Source organism: Halichoeres trimaculatus, unplaced genomic scaffold (assembly GCF_033239565.1).
Source record: "Halichoeres trimaculatus isolate MK-OKI-2021-1 unplaced genomic scaffold, fHalTri1.1 fHalTri1_scaffold_23, whole genome shotgun sequence".
NCBI lineage: Eukaryota > Metazoa > Chordata > Actinopteri > Labriformes > Labridae > Halichoeres > Halichoeres trimaculatus.
Window position 1 is genome coordinate 1,012,908 of NW_027437201.1, and position 22,699 is coordinate 1,035,606.

Genomic DNA, 22,699 nt, shown 5'->3' on the forward strand with positions numbered 1-22,699 from the left:
ACAAAGCTATGAATAAAACAGTTCATAAAATGAGAAAATGATCCTTCTCCTCTGTGAATCTGGAGGAGCTGCAGAGAAACAGTTTGAAATGTCTGAGAGTAAGGTGCTGCAGGAGTCTGTCTGCAGCGAGGAGGAAACACGGGCACGTGTGTGTGAATTCAGACATACAGGAGAGGACAATGCTTTTTGACAGGGCTGCTGTATGTGTGTGTGTGTGTGTGTGTGTGTGTGTGAGGGATGAAGAAGAAAGTGGAGCCAACTGTTCAGACTCCAGCCAGAGTATGTGTGTGTGTGTGTGTGTGAGAGAGAGAGAGTAAGAGAGAGCAGCCCCAGCAGCTCCCCTCACACTCAGCACACCGAGCGAGCGACCAACAGTCAGACAGCAGGGAGAGGGAGAGATGAGGGAGAGAGAGGAGCTGAGGAGAGCCAGAGAGCAGAGCCAGCGCCTCCTCTCTCAGGTGGAGGAGCTGGAGGAGACCATCAGGAGGCTGCAGGAGGAGAAGAATGAGGCGGCCTGCAGACACTCAGCTGTAAGTCTGCCTCTCTGACCTCACACACACCCTGTTGTTCCTCTGGGTCTGGGACTGGACCTGGATCTGCCTGATAGGGATTCTGAAGGTGGTCTTTACTGAGACCCTGCTGGATCACTCTGAGGGGATAATGACAGGTTACTGATGGGTGTAATGTTCACTCTCCCTCTGTCTGTGCCTGAGCCTGCAACTGCTCTGTGTTTGTCCTCCAACTACTCAGAGAGGAGCACAGAGTGTGTGTTATTACCAAAGTGTGTGTTATTACCAGAGGGTGTGTTAATACCAGAGGGTGTGTTATTACCAGAGTGTGTTATAACCAAAGTGTGTGGTAAAACCAGAGGGTGTGTTATTACCAGAGTGTGTGTTATTACCACAGTGTGTTAATACCAGAGTGTGAGTTATTACCAGAGTGTGTGGTATTACCAGAGTGTGTGGTAATACTGGAGTGTGTGGTATTACCAGAGTGTGTTACTACCAGAGTGTGTTATTACTAGACTGTGTGTTTGTAGCAGAGTGTGAGTTAGAACCAGAGAGTGGTAAAACCAGAGGGGGTGTTATGACCAGAGTGTGTGGTAATATCACATTGTGTGTTAAAACCAGAGTGGTTAATTACTAGAGCGTGTGTTAGTACCAGTGTGTTATTACCAGAGTGGGGTAATACCAAAGTATGTTATTACCAGAGTGCGTGTTATAACTAGAGTGTGTGTTTGTACCAGAGTGTGTGTAATTACCAGAGTGTATGTTATTACCAGAGAATGGTGAAACCAGAGTGTGTGGTATTACCAGAGTGTGTTACTACCAGGGTGTGTGTTATAACTAGACTGTGTGTTTGTACTAGAGTGTGATTTATTACCCGAGTGTGGTAAAACCAAAGTGTCTGTTATTACCAGAGTGTGTGGTAATACCAGAGAGTGGTAAAACCAAAGGGTGTGTTATTTACAGAGTGTGCTAATATCATATTGTGTAGTAAAACCAGAGTGGGTTATTACTAGAGTGTGTTTTAGTACCAGTGTGTTATTACCAGAGTGTGTAGTAATACCAGAGTGTGGTAAAACCAGAGGGTGTATTATGACCAGAGTGTGTGTTAATAGCGGAGTGTGCTACTACTAGAGTGTGTGTTAATATTACATTGTGTGTTTAAACCAGAGTGGGTAATTACTAGAGTGTGTGTTAGGACCAGTGTGTTATTGGGAGAATGTATGTTAATACCAGAGTTTTATAAGCAGAAAGTATGTTGTTAGCAGAGAGTGTGTTATGAACACAGAGAGTGTGTTATCAGCAGTAAGTGTTTTATAAGTATGTGTATTAACAAAGAGTTGTATAGTCAGAAAAGTGTGTTATTGGCAGAAAGTGTGATACAAAGTTTGATATCAGCAGCAAGTGTGCAAAAAAACAGAATGTGCTACTAGCAAAGAGGGTTTGGAATCAGCGTAGCTAATTAGCAGACTGTTTTTTTTCAGCAAAGTGTTAGTTGCAGAGTGTGTTACAAGCAGTCTGTGTTATGAGCAGAGTGTTATAAGCAGAACGTTGTAACTAGTACAGTGTGTGTTATATGCAAAGGTGTCATAAGCAGAGTGTGTGTCATTTACAGTGTGTTATAAGCAGTGTGTCATTTTAGCAGACTGTGTTTTATTAACAGAGTTTTTTTAAGCAGAGTGTGTTACATCTGTTTAGCAGCAGAGAGGCAGCGTGCTGTTTCCTGAGGCTCAGTGTGTGACTCAGAGAGTTCACAGAGAGGAGGTGCTGTGACTGACAGGTCTCCTCAGAGTCTGAGTGAGATGTTTCCATGAGTCTGACTGTGGGGGCCGAACATGTCCATCAGTGTTCAGAGGTATAATCTCTGGAAACGTCACACTTTCACCTGCTGAGCTGCTGAACTTCATTGGTTTCAGCTTTTTTGTTCCACACTTTGCTGTTTTCTTTCAGTCTGTCTGGATCGAACATCTCACCCGAGCAACTCTACACATGGACAAGGTTATTAATAAGTTTTATTCCAAATGTTTAACCTCTTCAGTTTCCTAAAAAGGGAAATGTTTTTGGGTTTAGAATGAGCGCGATAAAGGTTATACATCCGTTGCTCACTGTTTACATCATGTATTAGAGCAAAACTGTTAACTGTAAAGGGGCATCATAGTGCAGACCTCCAACAGAATGTTTGCACTGATGCTACGGTTTTGGAAGTTACCCAGACACACGGCCATATTAGAGGTACATGAGGTTAACATCAAATGGACAGAGATAAAAACAGTAAAACTTTGTTGTAAAATCTCTTATCTGCCAACGGATGTGCAAAAACCACACATTATTATTATTATTATTATTATTATTATTATTATTATTATTATTATTGTTATCTCTATGGGTGATTATTTTTGGTAGTCAAATGTATTTGAGATGTTTTTTCTCAGTCTGACCAATAAGTGCTGCCAAAAAATGCAGCAATAATTTACCATTATGTGCGACACTAACACTGTCTACCCGTAAGCTCAGTTCCATTCTTTTCTGTGTGTGCCTCCAATATGGCTGACCTCGAGTTGATGACGTATTAACACTCAGTAATCTGTTTCTAGAAGCAAGTGTTGAGCTTTGACTGGGCTAGCTTTATAATAATGATACATACATTTTTTGTTAAAGTCCAAACAGTAAGATGTCTATGCTAACCGCGAACCAGGTAACAAAGCAATTGCTTTATTAACAAGCAGCAGATTAACTCAGAGACCTGTTGGTCTGTAGACACAGTTAAAGAGAGGAGGACTCAGGGAAATGGACTCAGAGACCTTTTGGTCTGTAGACATGGTCAAAGAGAGGAGAACTCAGAGACCTGTTGATCTGTGGACAGAGTCAAAGAGAGGAGAACTCAGAGACCTGTTGATCTGTGGACACAGTCAAAGAGAGGAGAACTCAGAGACCTGTTGATCTGTGGACAGAGTCAAAGAGAGGAGAACTCAGAGACCTGTTGATCTGTGGACAGAGTTAAAGAGAGGAGGACTCAGAGACCTGTTGATCTGTGGACAGAGTTAAAGAGAGGAGGACTCAGAGACCTGTTGATCTGTGGACAGAGTTAAAGAGAGGAGAACTCAGAGATCTGTTGATCTGTGGACAGAGTTAAAGAGAGGAGAACTCAGAGATCTGTTGATCTGTGGACAGAGTTAAAGAGAGGAGGACTCAGAGACCTGTTGATCTGTGGACACAGTCAAAGAGAGGAGGACTCAGTGAGCATTTGCAGCGTCTGTGTCTGATGTCTGTGGAGAAGCTCCAGTGTGTCCCTGTTACTGGTTGTTCTGGTTCTGAGTGCTTTAACAGACCCTGCAGAAGGGCTCAGTGGAACACATCACACACTGTGTGGGAGGAGCTGGACCAGGCCTAAACCAACTCTCTGTTATATTTAAGGATGAGTTGCTGCTGATCCTGTCTGTGTGTGTACACCTCTTGCAGGTGATGTCTGCTCTCAGTCACAGTCAGAGGGTCTGTAACTGTCTCAGACTCTTTAACTTCAGTTGTTCTGAGAACAGATTTGTCCGGGATGTGGTTTGAAGAGGGTTTAAAGTTTCTGTAGCTCAGTGTTTTTCTCCTACCCCTCATTTAGAGAACCAACGCTGTGATTCCTCCTCTTTCTGGAGAAAATAAAACCTTTCATTGAAAAGCCTGTGTGCTCTGGCTCTCCTCCTCTTCCCCTCGCTGTGCGGAGCCATAAATAAAAGCTTAATATGGAGGAGAGCAGATCAGCCATCATATTTGAAACCCCTGAGTGCGTCTGATGTGTCTGCAGAGAGAAATGTGACCCTGTGTCAGAGCTCTGTGGAGCTGCAGCTGCCTGCAGGACGCCGTCCAGGTTTCCAGAGATCCTCATTATCCCGCCGCCAGAGAGGCCGGGGCGACACCTCACACCGCACTGAGCAGCCCTGCGCTGAATTCCTGCTTCTTAATCAACCTTAACGCTTGCTGCCCGTCAGGTCAACACACTCACACTCACACACTCTGTCCCTGATTTACTGAGCAGCAGTGATTTCATCCAGACTGAGAAAACATCAGACCTGATTCTGTCACACACCTGCTGCTGAGACCGTCTGACGCTCTCTGCTTCACTGGAGGACTGGTATCATACACAGGTTATCAATCCTGCAGAGGTTAGCAGAAACCAAATAAAACTCTTCACTGCTGCGCGTTAAGTTCAACTTATCTGCTTCTCCTTGATGAAATGATGCTCTCAGGTATCGTTTTGCAGGTGAATGAGAATCAGAGAGTCTGTAGGATTCTTAATTTTTTAATGTAGTGCATTTTCAAAAACAACAAAGTTTGGCAAAGTTCTACTGCACAGTAAACTCAAAAAAAGAACATCAATGAAACAAATAAAAACAAAATAAAAACACATAAAAACGAATAGAAGCCATTAAATGCAGAGGTTAAGACCATAAGAGACATAAAAGGACAGCAATCACACAACTCTCATGCTGAATTAAAAGCCAAAGAATAAAATGAGTTTTAAGACGTAATTTAAGAGTTGGAGCCACCACAGAGAAGGCTCCATCACCTGGGGTTTTTAGACCTCAGACCTCAGGGACCATGAGGGAGTGTAGACCTTTAAGAAGTCAGAGATGAACTGATGTAAAGATCCGTTTGGAGATTTAATAATGATCAGATTCTAAATTGAATTCTGAAAAGAACGGGGAGCCAATGGAGGAACACCAGGATTGGGGTGATGTGGTCATGTTTTCATGTACCTGTTGAAAGATGGGCAGCTGCATTTTGGACTTCTTGTAAGTGTGAGAGGGAAGCCTGATTAAAACAAATGTAGAGAGGGTTACAGTCTAACTGTGATAATAAAAACATGATTAACTCAAAGTCGCTGGAAGATGAAACTGACTGAATCTTGGATAAAAGCCTGAGAAACTTCCTGAGATGATAAGAACTGGATTCAACCACTGAATTTATAATTCAATCCAATTTAAAATCACTGTCAACTTTTACACCAAGATGTAAAACTGGGTTTAAAATGAAGTAAAAGAGGGTCCAGGTCCCTGAGAGGTGTCTCCTGGGCTCCACTTGGACCAAAAATGATCAGTTTTGTTTTATTTTGGTTAAAATTCAAAAAGCTCCAGGTCAGTCTTAAATTTTTTTAAAACAGTCCAGCAGACGTTTAGGAGAGTTGCCATTATTTTTCTGTATCAGCAGGTAAATGTGAGTGTGGTCTGCGTACAGATGGTAGGATATGCCATGCTTTTTAAACATTGGGCCAAGAGGAAGGAGGTAAAGGGAGAAAACGATGGGACCAAGAACAGAACCTTGAAAAACTCCACAGGTTCAGGGGGCACAAGAAAAGAAACAGTCATCAATTTTACTTTAAACACCTCTCAGTCATGTGGAGCAAAACTACAACCCATCTTGTGAAATTTGTTGAGATACTTCAGCCTGGGCTGACGTCTAAATTGTCTGTCTAATAACTTCCACAATTGATGGAGCAGAGACCAGACTTTACTGCGTCTCCGTCCTCAAGAAAAGAAGGAAACTATAAAACTGTTGTTTGAAGCATCTCTGCTACAAATGGATCTAAACCCTGAGCCGACCGCTGTGTAGTCCTCAATTACTGCTGATGGGAAATAAATGTGCAGCAATGTTCCTGCAGAGCGCTCCAGATGCTCCAGTTCTGCATGTGGAAAAACTCTCAGCCTGGAGGAGATCTGGGTTTTTCTAAGGGACAAGGACTGGCTGGAGGAGATAAACGAGGCAGAGGAGGGAGGAAGGTGAAGACAGGCTGACTGCATGTTCAAGGACAAAAGGAAGGAAGGGATTTAATGAATGGACAAACTGTCTGAGAGATAAACTCTGAGGTGACGTGTTTGGGCCAAAGAATGATTCAGTCACTGTTTGACTGAGAGGAAACTGGAGGTGACGGAGGACTTCTTCTACAGTCTAGACCTGCAGACCTTACTCTCTGTCCTCTGACCTCTGACCTCTGGGTCAGGTTAAAGAGAAGCTGTGTCCAGGTTTAGATGCTGTCAGCAGTGCATGCAGCAACTTCAACTTCAGTGATGGTATGATCCAACAAGAAACCTTGATCCAGACCTTAATATCTGAACATCAGCTGGATTAACTGACAATGAGATGTTGAAGTAATGAGAGTGTGTTTAAACAGAAAAGGAGCCAGTTCCTCTGAAAGTGTAATACCACACAGAGCCAGCAGGGACTCCTTCACAGAGTCTTTGCAGAGATACGCAGATCAGACACACATGATGCCCTCACACAGGCTCAGAGACTTCTGAGCAAGCCTGAAAGTTCCTGTTTTGAAGTCTTGGTGGTGAAACCCTCAGCCCCCTGTCCCTCTGGCCTCATCACTCATCTTCTCTCTGCCCTGTTACAGGCAGCTCACAATTAAGCACCAGGTTTGGAGCTGCTATTATGGACTCTGAGAATATGGGTTTCATTTAGCTGAAGGTGGTGTGTGTGTGTGTGTGTGTGTGTGTGTGTGTGTGTGTGTGTGTGTGTGTGTGTGTGTGTGTGTGTGTGTGTGTGTGTGTGTGTGTGTGTGTGTGTGTGTGTGTGTGTGTGTGTGTGTGTGTGTAAAACGGGGGTTTCCTGTAATTCTTTCATCCTGTCAGCCCGTCCTTACATTACCTTTAATCACAGCCTGCAACTCAGAGCAGAGTCTGTATGATCAACCCTGGCATGAATCTGTGTGTGTGTGTGTGTGTGTGTGTGTGTGTGTGTGTGTGTGTGTGTGTGTGTGTGTGTGTGTGTGTGTGTGTGTGTCAGTCTGTCTGTCCGTCTGTCTGTCAGAGAGGAGTGTGTTGGAGTCAGACCTGGGTCTCTGTCTCCTCTGCACCCTCAGTGTGAGGACCATGAACAGATCTGTGTGTGTATGAACCCAGACCACGCTGTCAAAATAAGAGTCTGACTCTCTGGATTCTCAGAAATGTGTTCATGTTTTTCTGTGTTCTGGTGTCTGGACGTGGTCCACGGCTCAGCGGGGTTGGCAGAGAGCTTATCCTGCTCCACGGACGGTTTTAGATTCAGAGCAACTCCAGATCCATGTGATTTAGGAAAGGTCAAGTTTGGTCCAGAGTAACTCCTGACACCCATCCTCATGGTGTGATGTCTTCTCCTTCAAAGCTTGGTGTGCAGAGGTTTCTGATATTATCTCACCTCTAACGTGGGAACCACTCTAGGCTTAGAGCCTCTAAAGCTGGTATTCCTGCTGTCCTGTTATAAAAACACCTTTTTTTCTCCACAAGATAAAGTTTCCTCCTCCTGCTTCACATCAGTATTAACCTGCTCTGATCCTGCTTTGGTCCTGCTCAAATCCTGCTCTGATCCTGCTCTGACTCTGCTCTGACTCTGCTCTGATCCTGCTCTGGTCCTGCTCTGATCCTGCTCTGACTCTGCTCTGATCCTGCTCTGATCCTGCTCTGGTCCTGCTCTGGTCCTGCTCTGACTCTGCTCTGATCCTGCTCTGGTCCTGCTCTGACTCTGCTCTGATCCTGCTCTGACTCTGCTCTGATCCTGCTCTGATTCTGCTCTGACTCTGCTCTGATCCTGCTCTGGTCCTGCTCTGGTCCTGCTCTGGTCCTGCTCTCACTCTGCTCTGACTCTGAACATGCTCAGCCTGGTCTTTGAGGCCTCCTGAACACAGTCTGTCTCATTGTTCTTGTGCGCTGGATGCCGAGGCTCTGTGGGGGACGTTGTGGGTGCACAGACATTTATGTCAATTATATCGTAGCCTGGGAGCACAGAGACATTTCTGACTCTGGATCTGGGCCCTTGTTTTCTTGACTTTCCCTGGTGGTTTGACGGTTTAGCTCCTTCTGTGGCACAAAGCTCTCCTGACATCCTGCATGGAGCAGCTCCCTGTGGGGCCCTGAAGGAAACCTTTAGACCCTCTGAGAAGAAAGAGGAGAGAGACACCTGTTTGTGTGGGAGGAGGGACACGTGAGGGGAGCAGGAGACCCAGTCCAGGCTGTGAGCTGGTGTCCGAGCCGACAGGTGTTTGGATTCCAGAGCTGGCCCTGAACAGAGACGTGGATGAAAGAGGGGGAGAGGAGGAAACAGGAGCACAGAGGAGGACTGCAGCCTGAGGAACAAGCTGAGCAGTTGAGAGGGTCCAGGACTGAGTGGATATCTGAGCAGCAGGCGGGTCGCTGCTTCTCCAAACAGGTGGAGACTGTAAACACAGAGAACGCTCAACAAGAGGAGGCGTCAGGATGATGTCTGCATGCCGCTGTCAGCCTCACCACTCCCTCTCTGATGGAGAGACGAATGGGAACCACACAGACCCCGGACCAGAGCCAGATCCTGAGGAGCTGGACTGGGACGGCTTCAGTACGACACTGGAGCACAAAGAGGCAGACGTGGGTAACTCTGAGAATCAATCTTTATGGTTTGAAGTCCTGCTGCTGATGGAGCTGGATGCTCTGTCTCTGGCCTGGCGTCTTCTTCTGTGTTTACTTCATGCTTTAGAGTCTGATGCTGGCAGTAGCGCCCCCTATCCTCTGTCAGTGGGTGGTTTCCTCTCCTGTTCTGCAGGCCTCTGTCAGTAAATAGGAATATAAAGACACACGTGCTGACTGACAGATTCCTGAACCTTTAGAGTTTTTCAGAAAAACTGTTTTGGATTTTTAGTGTGAGACATCAAAAAACACTTTAAAGTGTCTCTGCAGCATGCGACTCACATATTTGTGTGTGTGACAGCGTCCCAATGGTGGAGGCCAAGCCCAGGGTGAGATGTGAATCACTGCATGATAACATGATGCAGAGCTGTGAGGTTTGGAGTCAGGGCACAGATCTGATAGTTTTAGGCTAATGAGGACTAACCCGTGACCCTCATGTGAACACATGAACATGTTACTGCACACGTCCCGTCCTCAGGGTCTCCAAACAGGCATGGCGCCGTGGCGTGTGCAGGGCTGCAGACAGAGCTCTGATGGAGGACTTTTATGGAAAGAAGTGCAGATGGAAATGTGGTTGCCTGATGATTTCACAGATGCCCAGATATTCTGGTTCCTGTGAGCTGGCTCCACATGCTTTGCCCATGATGCTGTGCAGAGTAACAGAGAGCAGAGCTGCGTTCACACTCACTGCAGACACATCGACTGATCTGCTGTTTGTAAAATCTGCTTATCGAGTCTGAGGTCACGGCGTGTGCTGAGCTGAACTATATAAAGACAGGGAGAGGGTTTCTGCAGACCTGAGGGAGACCGGGCTGGTGTCAGAGAGCTGGGGTAAGAAACTCTTTGGATCAGTTGACAGTGAGTCTCTGTTCTGCTCATCTTTCATTATTCACGCTCACCTGCTCGACTTAATGTTTCCTTCTATGACCTGGGTTAACCTCACTCCAGCTCTCTCCTCAGCTCACAGCTCAGCTTATGATTCAGAGACACAGAGAGCAGAGGTTTGGGTTGAAGCTGAACTCCAGCTGTCGTTGAGTTGGGGTTGTTTTGGTACTTAATTGAAGTGACAGCATCCTCGCACATCATTGTTTGTTATTCTGAAGCCTCGGAGCAAATTTGGCTGGAGCTGTGGGTGTAGTTCCTCTGATTGCAGTCGTTCTATGCAGGTTGACAGTCAAACACTGAAAGCTGCTCTTGTTTTCAGTTTTGAAGTCTCAGAAAATCTTTAGACATGTCAAAGTTCTTTGCAGAAATTGTGTGTGCGTGTGTGTGTGTGTGTGTGTGTGTGTGTGTGTGTGTGTGTGTGTGTGTGTGTGTGTGTGTTTGTGCACACGCGCTGGAGTGAAGCTGCAGAAATGTATGGCTGTCTTCATATTACTTTACATATCTGTCCCTTAAAACTCAGATCCCTCGCCTGTGTGAACCTGCCTCTGGTTCTAACATGAATCCTGTCCCTCTGTGTGTGTGTGTGTGTGTGTGTGTGTGTGTGTGTGTGTGTGTGTGTGTGTGTGTGTGTGTGTGTGTGTGTGTGTGTGTGTGTGTGTGTGTGTGTGTGTGTGTAACCCTCAGGAGCAGGAGAACGTCCAGGCTTCCCAGCAGCACTGTGCCCAGCTGGAGAAAGCTCGTCGAGAGCTGGAGCGGCAGCTGTCGGGTCTGGAGGAGCGTCTGGAGGAGGAGGAGAGCTGCTCAGCTCAGCTGATCCTCCACAGGGAGCGTCTGGAGGCCGAGTGCAGAAGCCTGAGGAGAGACCTGGAGGAGCTGGAGAGTGCGCTGACTGCAACTGAGAGGGACAAACAGGTGGGACTCTCCGGGGTCCGGGGCACTGATGCATGAAGGTCTTTCTCATTCAGGTCTCCTCTGTGCACTCATAGACCCTCTGTAACCTGAAGGCCTGAGTTCCAGCTCCTTTTCTCTTTGATAACAACCACTGAAGGAGGACCCCTCCTGATGATCTTCCTTAGAGTGATTTATGTCATGCTCAGCTCTCTCAGGCTGTAAATTAGAGAGACTGGGAGCTCAGCGCTGCTCCTGCTTTGTTTTCTAGTCTTTGATTTATTGCAGCCTGTCTCAGAGCGGCTCCACAGAGCGGCTCCACAGAGCAGCTCAAAAGCGGCTCCACAGAGCGGCTCCACAGAGTGGCTCCACAGAGCGGCTCCACAGAGCGGCTTCACAGAGCGGTTCCACAGAGCGGCCTCAAAGAGCGGCTCCACAGAGTGGCTCCACAGAGCGCCTCCAAAAAGCGGCTCCACAGAGCGCCTCCAAAAAGCGGCTCCACAGAGCGCCTCCAAAAAGCGGCTCCACAGAGCGCCTCCAAAGAGTGGCTCCACAGAGCTGCTCTGGCTAAACCCTCTCCGTCTCGCACACTGATAGAGACAGGCAGTTTCCTGTGCCGTGTTGGAGCTCTGTCAGCCCCCTCCTGTCTCCTCTCTACCTGTCTCACCTCATGATGCTATCTGAGCTAAGGAATGCTGCAGGAATGTCCGCTCAGTGAGAAGAGGGAGAAAGAGGCTTATCAGAGTTTATTCAGCCTGAATAATCTGATCAGAGCCCGGCGTGGATGAGCTGATCTTCTGGTTCTGTTCAGGTCAGGGGCGTAGCTACAATTAGGCAAACACAGGCAGTTTCCTGGGGCTCCAAGATTCCCAGGGGCCCCCAAAGCATCTCTTAAAAACTAATTTATGAAGTTCTCTTCAATTGAAAGCATTTCTTTTTTCTAATCTTACTTCACATGCTTCAAAATACATCAAAAGGCTTAATCTTTAATGATGGTTTTGTGTACTCCCCCTCCCTTCTTATTCAAATCCAGGACAAAGTGGACTAAGTTATGGATTCACTTTTTTCATAATCAAACTAAAGTACAGAACTTGAGGAAATGCATTTAGTTGCGTTAAGTTACCATGTAAAAGATTAGCACTGTCTCATGCCTTGATTCTGGGAAAGAGACAGTGGACCCAGGGAAGGCCAGTCTAGCTCTGAGGAAGATGAGTTACAAGGACATGGGGGGCCCCATTGACTGGGTTTGCCTTGGGCCCCCAAACGACTTAATACGCCCCTAGTTCAGGCCCCCTGGGTTAAGTGTTCAGCCACATGGTTTGGGTCTGGATCACAGTGAACTAAATCCAGTTTCAAAGACAGAGCTCTCTCTGTCTCTCAGTTGGTCTGGTGTTTGCGTCGATCTGACGGAGCTCTGATGAGCTTTGACTCCTCTCATCCGTCTGTTCTTCTGAAACATGTCTCTGTTTCTGTCTCTGAGGAAAAGACATAAACTCTGACTTTGTCCTGGATCTAACTCTGAGTGTGCTGTAGTCCAACAATCTGTCATGTTAAACACTCGGCCTTATTGGATCCTTGTGTCAGGAGGACCAGGACCAGGACCAAGACTCCACATGCTGATAAAGCTTTGATGTCCACAGAGTGATGAGATGATTGGTTTAAGTCCAGACGGAGAAATCAGACCCTGCAGACTCTGCAGACTGAGACCACCGTGTCCAGAAGCAGGTGTTGATGTTTGGAGCAGGGAAAGGAGAAGCCAACAGCTCATGTTCATCATCAGACACAAAACAAGAGCAAATTGCAGAACTTCAGCAGCATGTTTCATCAGGGGGAGGAGCTTTTTCAAACAGGAAACAGAGTCTGAATGTTTCATAAATGACTGACCTGAGATTGCAGACACCTGTCTGTCATTGTCTCCTGAGTCCTCTCCAACTCAAACAGGAAGAGTTGTTGTCGTGATGCCTCCATGATAAATATCTTACTGTGTGTTTTAGTTCCTGACCTTCCCCTCTCCTCTCTGTCTGTGTTCAGTCATCGGACAGTGAGGTGAGGAGTCTGTCGGAGCAGCTCCACCTGAAGGACGAGCTGTTGAAGAAGCTGCAGAAGGAGAAGGAGCACCTGGTGGAGCTCAGCCAGGTAAGAGACTGTGGGGTTTCTGTGAGCTCTGTGTGTTTGTAAGAATAGGAACGAGCTGCGTCAGTCTGCAGAGCGTCAGTTTGAACTCTGAGGAGTTTCTAACATGGCAGGATTTACTGCAGTGATATATGTGTCGCTGTGTTTGCTCTGAGACACATGAGAGAGGAGTCTTGCTGAGCTGTGTGACATGATCTGACAGCACACACAGCTGTTTCTTTCCTCTGATAAGAAAACCTTCCTGTCTTAAACAGTTGATGAAAACTGAGCTGTGTGCTCTGCACTGCTGCCAGGAAAGAGTCTCTGGTGATAAATCTGCTACTATCAGCTGACAGCTCACACTGCTCTGAAATATCTCATCTGTGAGTCAGTTTAAGAGGCCCCAGTCTGTGACTCCATCCAGATGTTTGAGCAACAGTAGCAGCGAGCATGAGGGAGAGAAGTCAGAGTCATTGTCTTCATCCTGTTTGTTGAAGAGGTGTTAGAGAGTGGGCTCAGTCTGTGAGGGAGGAGGAACAGTCAGGGTGAAACATCTGAGGATCTGTCACAGAGCAAGATGTTCAGGAGCTTCTCCTCTGATGCTAGAGACAGGGAAACTTCACATCTGGCAACAAACAGACGCTCTCTCTGAGCTGAGGCCCAGATGGATGTGAGCATCAGGGATGAAGAACAGCTGCAGCACAGACTCACACATCCTCTTGTTTCACACTGACAGCAGGCCATCGAGGACCTGCAGAGTGAGGAGGAGAAGGTGAACCTGCTGACCAAAGAGAAGACCAAGCTGCAAATCCAGGCTGAGGATGTGAGTCCAGACTGAACACAAACTCTTTCTGTAATCTGGCTTTATAATCCCACATTGAGTTTCTTTACCTGTGGAAACACTGTGTGAACCATGTTTGATTCTGTTGATCAGATTCTTAACAGATTATGGTCAGGCTTTGATCAGTTTACGATCAGACTATACTCAGGTCAAAACCAGGTTATTTTCAGATAATATCAAGTAATGATCAGGCTATGATCAGGTAATGATCAGATTATGATGAGGTCATGAAGAGATTATCATCAGGTTATGATCAGATTATGATGAGGTCATGAAGAGATTATCATCAGGTTATGATCAGATAATAATCACATTATGATCACATTATGATCAAATTGTAATCAGATTGTGATCGAGTTATGATCACATAATGATCAGGCTATGATCAGGTTATGATCAGATTATGATCAGGTTATGATCACATAATGATTAAGCTATGATCAGATTATGATGAGGTCATGAAGAAATTATCATCAGGTTATGGTCAGATAATGATCACATTATGATCAAATTGTAATCAGATTACGATCAGGTGATGATCACATAATGATCAGGCTATGATCAGGTAATGATCAGATTGTGAAGAGGTCATGAATAGATTATCATCAGGTGATGATCAGATAATGATCAAATTGTGATTAGATTATGATCAGGTTATGATCCGGTTATGATCAGGCTATGATCAGGTAATGATCAGATAATGATCAAATTGTGATCAGATTATGATCAGGTTATGATCAGATAATGATCAAATTGTGATCAGACTATGATGAGGCTATGATCTGGTTATGATCAGACTATGATCAGGTTTAGTCTCTGGCTAACAGAGGCAAACATGCTGATTACATTAAATATCACAGTAACATTATCAGACAGGAATGAGGAATGGAAACTCTTCTTAATACTAACCCTGTGGGCCAACACAGCAGGGAAAATCTGTGGAAACTTTCAAACGTTTAATTTTAGCCTTAAACTGGTCAAATGTAATAGCTGGAGGGTATAAAAGCTTCAGACAGCTGGCTCAGAGAGCTCCATCCCTTATTTCATAAATACTGAGAGCAGTGTTTGTCACAGACGTGCTAATCCCACTCTTGGAGGTTTAAAGTTTTCTGATGTCTTTCTGTTCAGTTGGAGTTCTGTCTGGAGCAGGAGCGGCGTCAGCGCAGCGAGCTGGAGAAGAGCCGCAGGAAGCTGGAAGGAGACAGCAGATCCACTCAGGAGAGTCTGGGACAGATGGAGAGGAACAGGAGCGGGCTGGAGGAGCTTCTCAAAAGGTCAGAGAGCAACACCAGAGTCCTCAGATTACACCACAAAGACATCCAGGAGACCACTGAGACCAGACAGACACATTCAGGTTTTATTTCATTCATTATTTATACAGCGTGTGAGAGCAGGTGATGGTCAGGTGACCACCAGGTGAGTATCAGGTGACCTTCAGGTGAGAGGGTCTGTCTTTGATAAAAGCTCCAAACGTTTCTCTAAATCAGTGTGTAAGTTGGTTACCACCAAGCAGGAGGAGACAGAGAACATCCTCTTGTTCTTCTTCCAGGGTTTCTTCTAAACATTCTCATCATCATCATAATCATCACCATCCTCATCTTACTCTGTGCAGGTCCTGTAATCAGTTGTAGAGTAATAGGAGCCGAGTCGACCCCAGGCTGTGGTCACTGATCAGAGAAAAACAAACTCTGTATGAAAACTGGCTTCAAATCTGCTACATCAAACAATACACCAGGCTGCTGCTCACACACACACACACACACACACACACACACACACACACACACACACACACACACACACACACACACACACACACACGCACACACACACACCCACACACACACACACACACACACACACACACACAGCAGATTTACTGCTGGCTCTGACCCAGACTAGGGCTGGGCATATGGCATTCTATCCATATCTCGATATTTTAAGGTCTTGTCACGATATACAATATATCTCCATATTTTGACTTGGCCTTGGGATGTTGCTTTGTTGGGTGCAATCGAACCAGAATGGCAACACTTCATATGTGTATTGATGTTTATTATGATTATTCATATTAATTGTGTATCCATTTTGGTGTTTTAACACATTGGACCTAAATTTGTTTGAAAAAAAACAGAGTAGGAAAAAAAAAATTTTTTTCAATTTGGAAACCATAAAAATGTGCAGCGATCATTTTTATAACTAAGAATGCAAATATAAATAGAAATTTTAAAATGCAAATGTACAAATTTAGCAAACAATACCCTTACTTATTTGCATTAAAACAGGAAATTGCCAGGTTTTTTTGAACAGATATTTACAAAACCATCAGGTGTCAACAACATTTTACAGAAAAACTTCCATGTATCTCCTGATTGCTCTGACACATAAAGTACACTATGTACTAAACACACTACTATACACCAACAATATATCTAAACACGTGAAAAGTTACAAATCGATGATGCGCATGTTGTAACTCCCAGAACTTCCCCTCTCCTAGCAACCGTATGATTTTTCTGATTGGCTGAGGTGGCACACTTTCGGCCATAGGAAAGGAGTGTTGTGTTTCTCTGTTGTTTTTCTTTAACCTTGCCGGCACTCTGAGGTGGAACATAGACACTTTATGTAAGAAACATGGACACAGAGAAAGGAAGAGGTGAAATAGGAGCAAACTTGCAGACCATGTGAAGAAATGAACTGCTACATGATACGCAAAACCAACTATATCGTTACAAACAATAGAGCTATTTTTATATTGCATAGAAGAAATACATCGATATTATTAATACATCGATATACTGCCCAGCCCAATCCAGACTGTAGATCTGTATCTCTGCTGAAAGCAGTAGAGTTGATCCCTCCCATGGTTTCTATCCCTCGCCATCACTCTGACATGATGTCATCCTCAGGTAGGAGAGTGATCATCTCAAACACACCTGCATCACAGTCCAGCTATCCTCACACACTCAGCCTGTTCCTACCTGTCCACCCTGATGGCAGAGAGTCTGGAACCAATCAGAAAGATTTACCTGCAGCAACAAAAAAGAGATGAGAAGCAGCTGTCGAGGAGCACACACACACACACACACACACACACACACACACACACACACACACACACACACACACACACACACACACACACACACACACACACACACACAATAAACCTGCTGTTGCTGCTCTGTGCAGGTTTATAAAGTGACTCACCTAGTTGTTGTGTTTCCAAACAGGTGAGAGGATTAAAGCTGTCACTCACATTGGCCCAGTGAAACACACACACACACTCACACACACACACACACACACACACACACACACACACACACACACACACACACACACACACACACACACACACACACACACATTATTCATGCTGATCTGAGGATGTAAAAGTGCAACTGCTGTGAAGAAAGACATAAATCACGTCCTCCTTCTTTGTTTCATGGTTTTGTTTTTATTAGCAGCGCCCTCTCACCTCACCTCCACAACCTCCATCCTGTTCTGTCACTCCACCAGCCCTGCTCCCTCCCTCTCTTCTCTAACCCTGGCTTTGAGCTAAAGAAGCAGCACCGTGGGTCAAACAGAGACACATTAGCGGGCAGAACTTTCAGAGAGAGAGACAGTGGCACGGAGGAAACCTGTCTGTGATGTGTTAACTCAGACTAAATGTTTCCTGGCCTGCAGGAAGGATCTGGAGCTCAGCAGCACCAGTTCACACCTGGAGGCAGAGGAGGCTCTGAACATGGAGCTGCAGAGGAAGAGCAAAGAGCTGCAGGTGAGAGCTCTACTCTTTACACACAAAGGAGGGTGGGGTGCACATTCACACACACACACACACACACACACACACACACACACACACACACACACACACACACACACACACACACACACACACACACACACACACAAGCACTGGCGAGCTCTTCACACAGAAGCTCATCACATTAAACTTCAGTCTTGGTAATTGGTTCAATGACTCTGCAGTGCCACAGTGTCAGGCATATTTTTGTTTTGGTGTCTACATTAAACTGTGAGGAGGAAACGTGGGTGTTCTCATGAAGACGGCAAGTCTACAGTGACTAACAGAGGTGAACAAGCTCTGCAACAGCTCTGACCATGTTCATCAGGAGAAACGTGCTGCAAACACTGGAATGATCTATGTCCAAAAACACAAGCAAAAGACTGAAAAACAACAAAAAAGTGCAAAAAACAGCAAATCCTGGATAACCAATCTCCAGAGCAGAAGTGGTCCAGGCCTGCAGCGGTCTGAGAGAAAGACCTTTATTATCAGTGACAGTGAAGGGGCAAGGGAACATATGGTCGTTGGTGGCGCAGTTGGATTGTGCGCTTGGTCAGTGATCGGGAGGTTGCAGATCCAAGCCCAGCTCTGGGCGTCACATGGCGAAGTGTCCTTGGGCAAAACACTTTTTGCAAATTGCTCCCACTGCTGTGTCAGTGGTGTGTAAATGGGCATGAAAGGGCCTCAATGTGTGAGAGGAACTGATTGGTAACTGACCAACTAACTGACATAGAAACTCTGGGTCATCAGTGAGTGAATGGGTGTGGATGGGTAAGTGAGACCTGTGGTGTAAAGCAGCTTTAAATAGTCCATGACTAGAAAATCGCTATATAAGCTCAAGTCCATTTACCATATGACTGTCAGTCAATCAGTGGCTCAGACTGAGGTGAATGCAGTGAATCTTCTTTACTATAGAATAGAATAGAATAGAATAGAATAGAATAGAATAGAATAGAATAGAATAGAATATTATTTTATTGATCCCCTCAGGGAGATTTTTTTGTCAGCAGCACACAAAAGTGCAATAATGGAGTAACAATAGAAATAGAATATTGATAATAAGAATATGAAAGGAGAAATTTAAAGACTTAGTGAAAGTAGAAAAATAGAAAAACAATAATATTTACGTAGGAGCAAGATATGTACAAAATCGGTTCTTGACAATGAAAATTTAAAGTGAGTACTTGAATTCTTAATGGCATTGTGGTGAGAGTTGAGAGAGATGATTTTAGAAATGTTTATGAATCATGTGGACCAGGGTCCCCCTCAGAGTGACCACCATCTGTCAGACACCAGAGCTGATACGGTCTTCAGTCTGCAGCTTCTCATCTCACAGGTTTACTGAAGGTTTTCAAAGAGCTGAGGAGTCCCACACTGGTCGTATCCAGAGCTGACTGATTTAATCTGCTCAGTCTGCAGCTGGCTGTAGAGATGGATCTCATTAGACCAACGACCTCCAGAACTGCACCAAGTAAGGGTTCAGATTCCTGTGGGGACTGCGTCAGAGGGAGGACCCTGCTGCTGCTGGACTGAAGGACGCTCTGTCAGGGTTCCTGCTCTGAGATCATCTCTAGCTCAGAGACATTCCTGCCTTTCAGCAGAGCTGCTGTCCTCTGCGCTCTGATTGGACGAGCCTTCCCACAGCGTACCTGTCAGGAGACGTTACAAACACACCTACACACCTACAGCAAGCGATAAGATCTGTGCCTAGGGGTCCCAAGCAGGAGGGGGGGCTGAAAACCCTCTGACGTCTCACACAGATTAGACTCTTTCTCAGACATGTGGTTTCATTTCTTCTTGTCAGAGCGTGTATATGTGTGTGTGTGTGTGTGTGTGTGTGTGTGTGTGTGTGTGTGTGTGTGTGTGTGTGTGTGTGTGTGTGTGTGTGTGTGTGTGTGTGTGTGTGTGTGTGTGTGTGTGTATGCACTCAGCTTCATGATCTGAACCATGTTTACTTCATGTTTGACTGCCGCTCAGGAAAACTCATCAGAAACCATCCAGAGAAGAGGAAGAAGCGTTCAGATCTGGAGTGACTGATAATAAATCCAGACTTGCCCGCGGTGGAGGCTTAGCTGACGTCACCATCTGATTGGCTCCTGCAGCCTGCAGCTGATTAATGTTTGCTCTCTCTTCACTCAGCAGGCTGTGAGATAATGTTGCATCTTGTTTATCTACTGCTGACAGTGGCAGGGCAATGATAAATGAAGATGACTGATGGCACAGCCAACCTGCTCAGGCTGTAATGGATCAGCTGTCCTGTCAGAGAAACACGTGAAGACGTCAGGGAGGGCTCTGATCCGCCCAGAGGTTCTCTATGAATCAGGAGAGGGACTCAACTTTTGACTCTATATTTTAGACTTAAAGTGCAGAGACCGTGTCTGTTTTATTGACTGAAGCCTCAGAGTGTAACCAGGGACCCTCTGAGTCCTGACTGTGATCTTCCAGCTGTGGTTCAGGTACAGACAGTCTCACTTGTTTAGTTTCTTCCTGTTTCTTCCTGTGTTTGGTCTGTTGCTGAGGTTTACTCTCAGATAATCTCTGATTGTTAGTCTGAGTCTTTAATCTGTGTCAGTGGAGCGTGCTCAGATGGAGTGTCTGGTCTGATTCCAGGTGAAGAGTCCTGGTTTCATTGACAGATCTCTGAGGACCAACATAAAGAGGTCTGTGTATCTGATGGAGGAGTGAAAGACGCTCTGCGGGCGTGTTTTCATGTTTACTGTCACTCTGGTGTTAGCTCACAATGAGGCTTTTATACAGAAGCTCCGCCCACTGAGGGGACGCAGGTGGACCACAGCACAGCTGATTCTTCAGTCGCCTACGCTCGTCTTCCTCTGACGTCAGTGTCTCAGAGTAGTGTCCACAAAGACACGTCTTTGTCTGTCTTTGAGAATGAAGCGTCTTTTCCCTCAGTCAAAGACGCTCCAGGGAGGAGGTCTGACAGCTCCATGCTCTCAGAGTTTTTACTCCACCTCATAAAGCAGAGACTCAGACCCATGGCTGTGAGGGGTCATCAGAATCTGCCCTGAGGTCTGACTGCACCAGGTGCTTGCTGGAGCTGCTGTATCAGCAGTGATCATAGTCTGTTGTTCAGTTTGTGTCAAAGCGTGGAGCATCATCTGAGGTTTTATTGAGAGACGTTAAAAACATCTTCAATGCTGCTTCCTCCAGAAGTCTAACCATGTGTTTCCACAGATCCTGGCTAGTTAATCTCCCCCTGAAAGTTCCTGCCTGAGAAGTAGAACTTTCCTAAGGTCCAGGAACTTTGGGGACAGTGCTTGCCATGCTGAGGCCAAAGAGTGTGTCTGTGTTGTCTGTACTTAGTGCAAAGACGAACAAAAACCAGGAGGAGTGTTTGGATCAAACTGGAGCCCAGCTTTGTGCTGTTTCTCACTGAAAGGGCTGAGCGGGCTGACCTGTTGTTGCTGCAGAGACTGGTGACCTGTAGCTCATTCAACCACACCTCAAAAACACTGAAATACCCCTTTAAGCAGTGAACTGTCCCTCCCTGATCGCCTGAGCTTCATGTGCTTTAAATCAGTGAAATGAGGCAAACATGAGATCCATGTTTTCCTGATGCTGATGCAGCAAAACACAAGGAACTGTGATTATTTCACTCCATGCATGTCTACAGAGCTCTCTCTGTCCATAAAACTGAACAATAAAAGCTTTAATTGAGTGTATTGTTTAAGCCCAGCTGGGTCTAATCCTCCACAGTGACCTGGGAGGGACAGTTTGGGGTTTGGGATCGGAGCAGGGAGTGTTAGTAATGAAGGGTTTCCTGCAGGCTGTCTGAGTCTGATCAGGTCTTCATCATGAGGTTTGATGTCTGAAAAACAGGCTTGGCCTTTAAGAAGCTACGTGGATTCACTGCGCCTCCCTGCTCCCCTGTGCAGCTGCATCACAGAGTTAAGTGAACGCAGCGCTGTGACCAGGTCAACAGCACCTGTCAGCACTCAGCCAATCACACATCAGTGCTTTTACTGCAGCCGCAGCATCTGAAGGAGGTTAGGAGAACAAAGCAGAGCATGTGTGGACAGTATGGAGGACTGAGAGCAGCAGGGGGTCTGCAGCAGGGGGAGGGTCACAGGATCTCACAGCCCACGCTGCTGGATCTCAGACGGCCAAGCGGAGACTCAGGCTCCGAGGCCACATCTGACTGTGATTTAAGGAGCAGTACACTGATTCTGAGAGCTGAGGGAGGGAGAGGAAACTTTAGGAACAAACATTTAGAGAAATCAAACCCTGAAACTATCAGCTGCATCAGCAGCTGGTGTTTTATTTCCACGCAGCTCTCCAGGAGAGAAGGTGGCCCAGATCCTCTCTGTTTTCCACAGACATGCGTATAAAAACACCTCAGTGGAGCATCTCTGCGCTGTTTGCTCTGCGTGTCCCTACATTCATATTAGAGCCACAACACTCGCTCTGAGGCTGCTCTGAGGTCTGAGGGGAGCAGGAATTTAACCAGAACCAGATCTGAGAGACAGAAAGGGCTGTGCATGCACAGGGGGGTGTGGACAGTGAATGCCGCAGGGGATCAGCTCTGAGTGTGTGTGTGTCTGTGTGTGTGTGTGTACGGTGTGTGTGTGTGTGTGTGTGTGTGTGTGTGTGTGTGTGTGTGTGTGTGTGTGTGTGTGTGTGTGTGTGTGTGTGTGTGTGTGTGTGTGTGTGTGTGAGGCTGTGTGTGTGTGTGGGACAGTCAGTCAGTCAGTCAGTCGGGCTGCTGCTGCCTCACCATGGCTGTTCTCTCTGCTGATGTCCTGCGCTGGCATGTGAGTTTTATTTCTCTTTCTGCGTTTGTAAACTTGTAAAGAGTGTGTGAGGAGAGCAGGAGAGGGAAGTCATTGTTTTTCTGTTTGAAGCCTGGAAATCTCTGGTGTCGCTTTAGGGACTTTTTCTCAGAGGGACAGATCACACTCTGAGGTCTGTCCTCTGCAGGATGATTCCCTGAACACGAATGAGGATTTTTATTTAAAAAAGGGGATTCTGTGAAGCTGTGTGTGTGTGTGTGTGTGTGTGTGTGTGTGTGTGTGTGTGTGTGTGTGTGTGTGTGTGTGTGTGTGTGTGTGTGTGTGTGTGTGTGTGTGTGTCTCTGCGGTGTTTGGCCCCGGGCGTCATGCCATGTCAGACACACTTCCTGACACTGAGACACAGATAGAAGCTGCTGATAACGCTGCAGAACATGACAGGACTTGGAGAGATGAGCCGCGTTGGGAAAGCAGCAATAAATTTGATAATCAGAGGACAAAGCAGGTTT

The 22,699-nt window shown here is 46.1% G+C and overlaps 1 protein-coding gene across 1 annotated transcript in view; it reads left to right on the forward strand.

Moving 5' to 3' along the window:
• The first annotated feature begins 398 nt into the window (after positions 1-398).
• LOC141785435 (myosin heavy chain, skeletal muscle) overlaps positions 399-22,699 on the forward strand; it is a 38,102-nt gene continuing 15,801 nt past the window's right edge. The window contains exons 1-6 of the mRNA XM_074663762.1: positions 399-530; positions 10,481-10,708; positions 12,716-12,820; positions 13,533-13,619; positions 14,766-14,911; positions 17,328-17,418. Of these exons, the coding sequence (XP_074519863.1) occupies positions 399-530; positions 10,481-10,708; positions 12,716-12,820; positions 13,533-13,619; positions 14,766-14,911; positions 17,328-17,418 (789 nt within the window). The remainder of the gene's footprint in view (positions 531-10,480; positions 10,709-12,715; positions 12,821-13,532; positions 13,620-14,765; positions 14,912-17,327; positions 17,419-22,699) is intronic.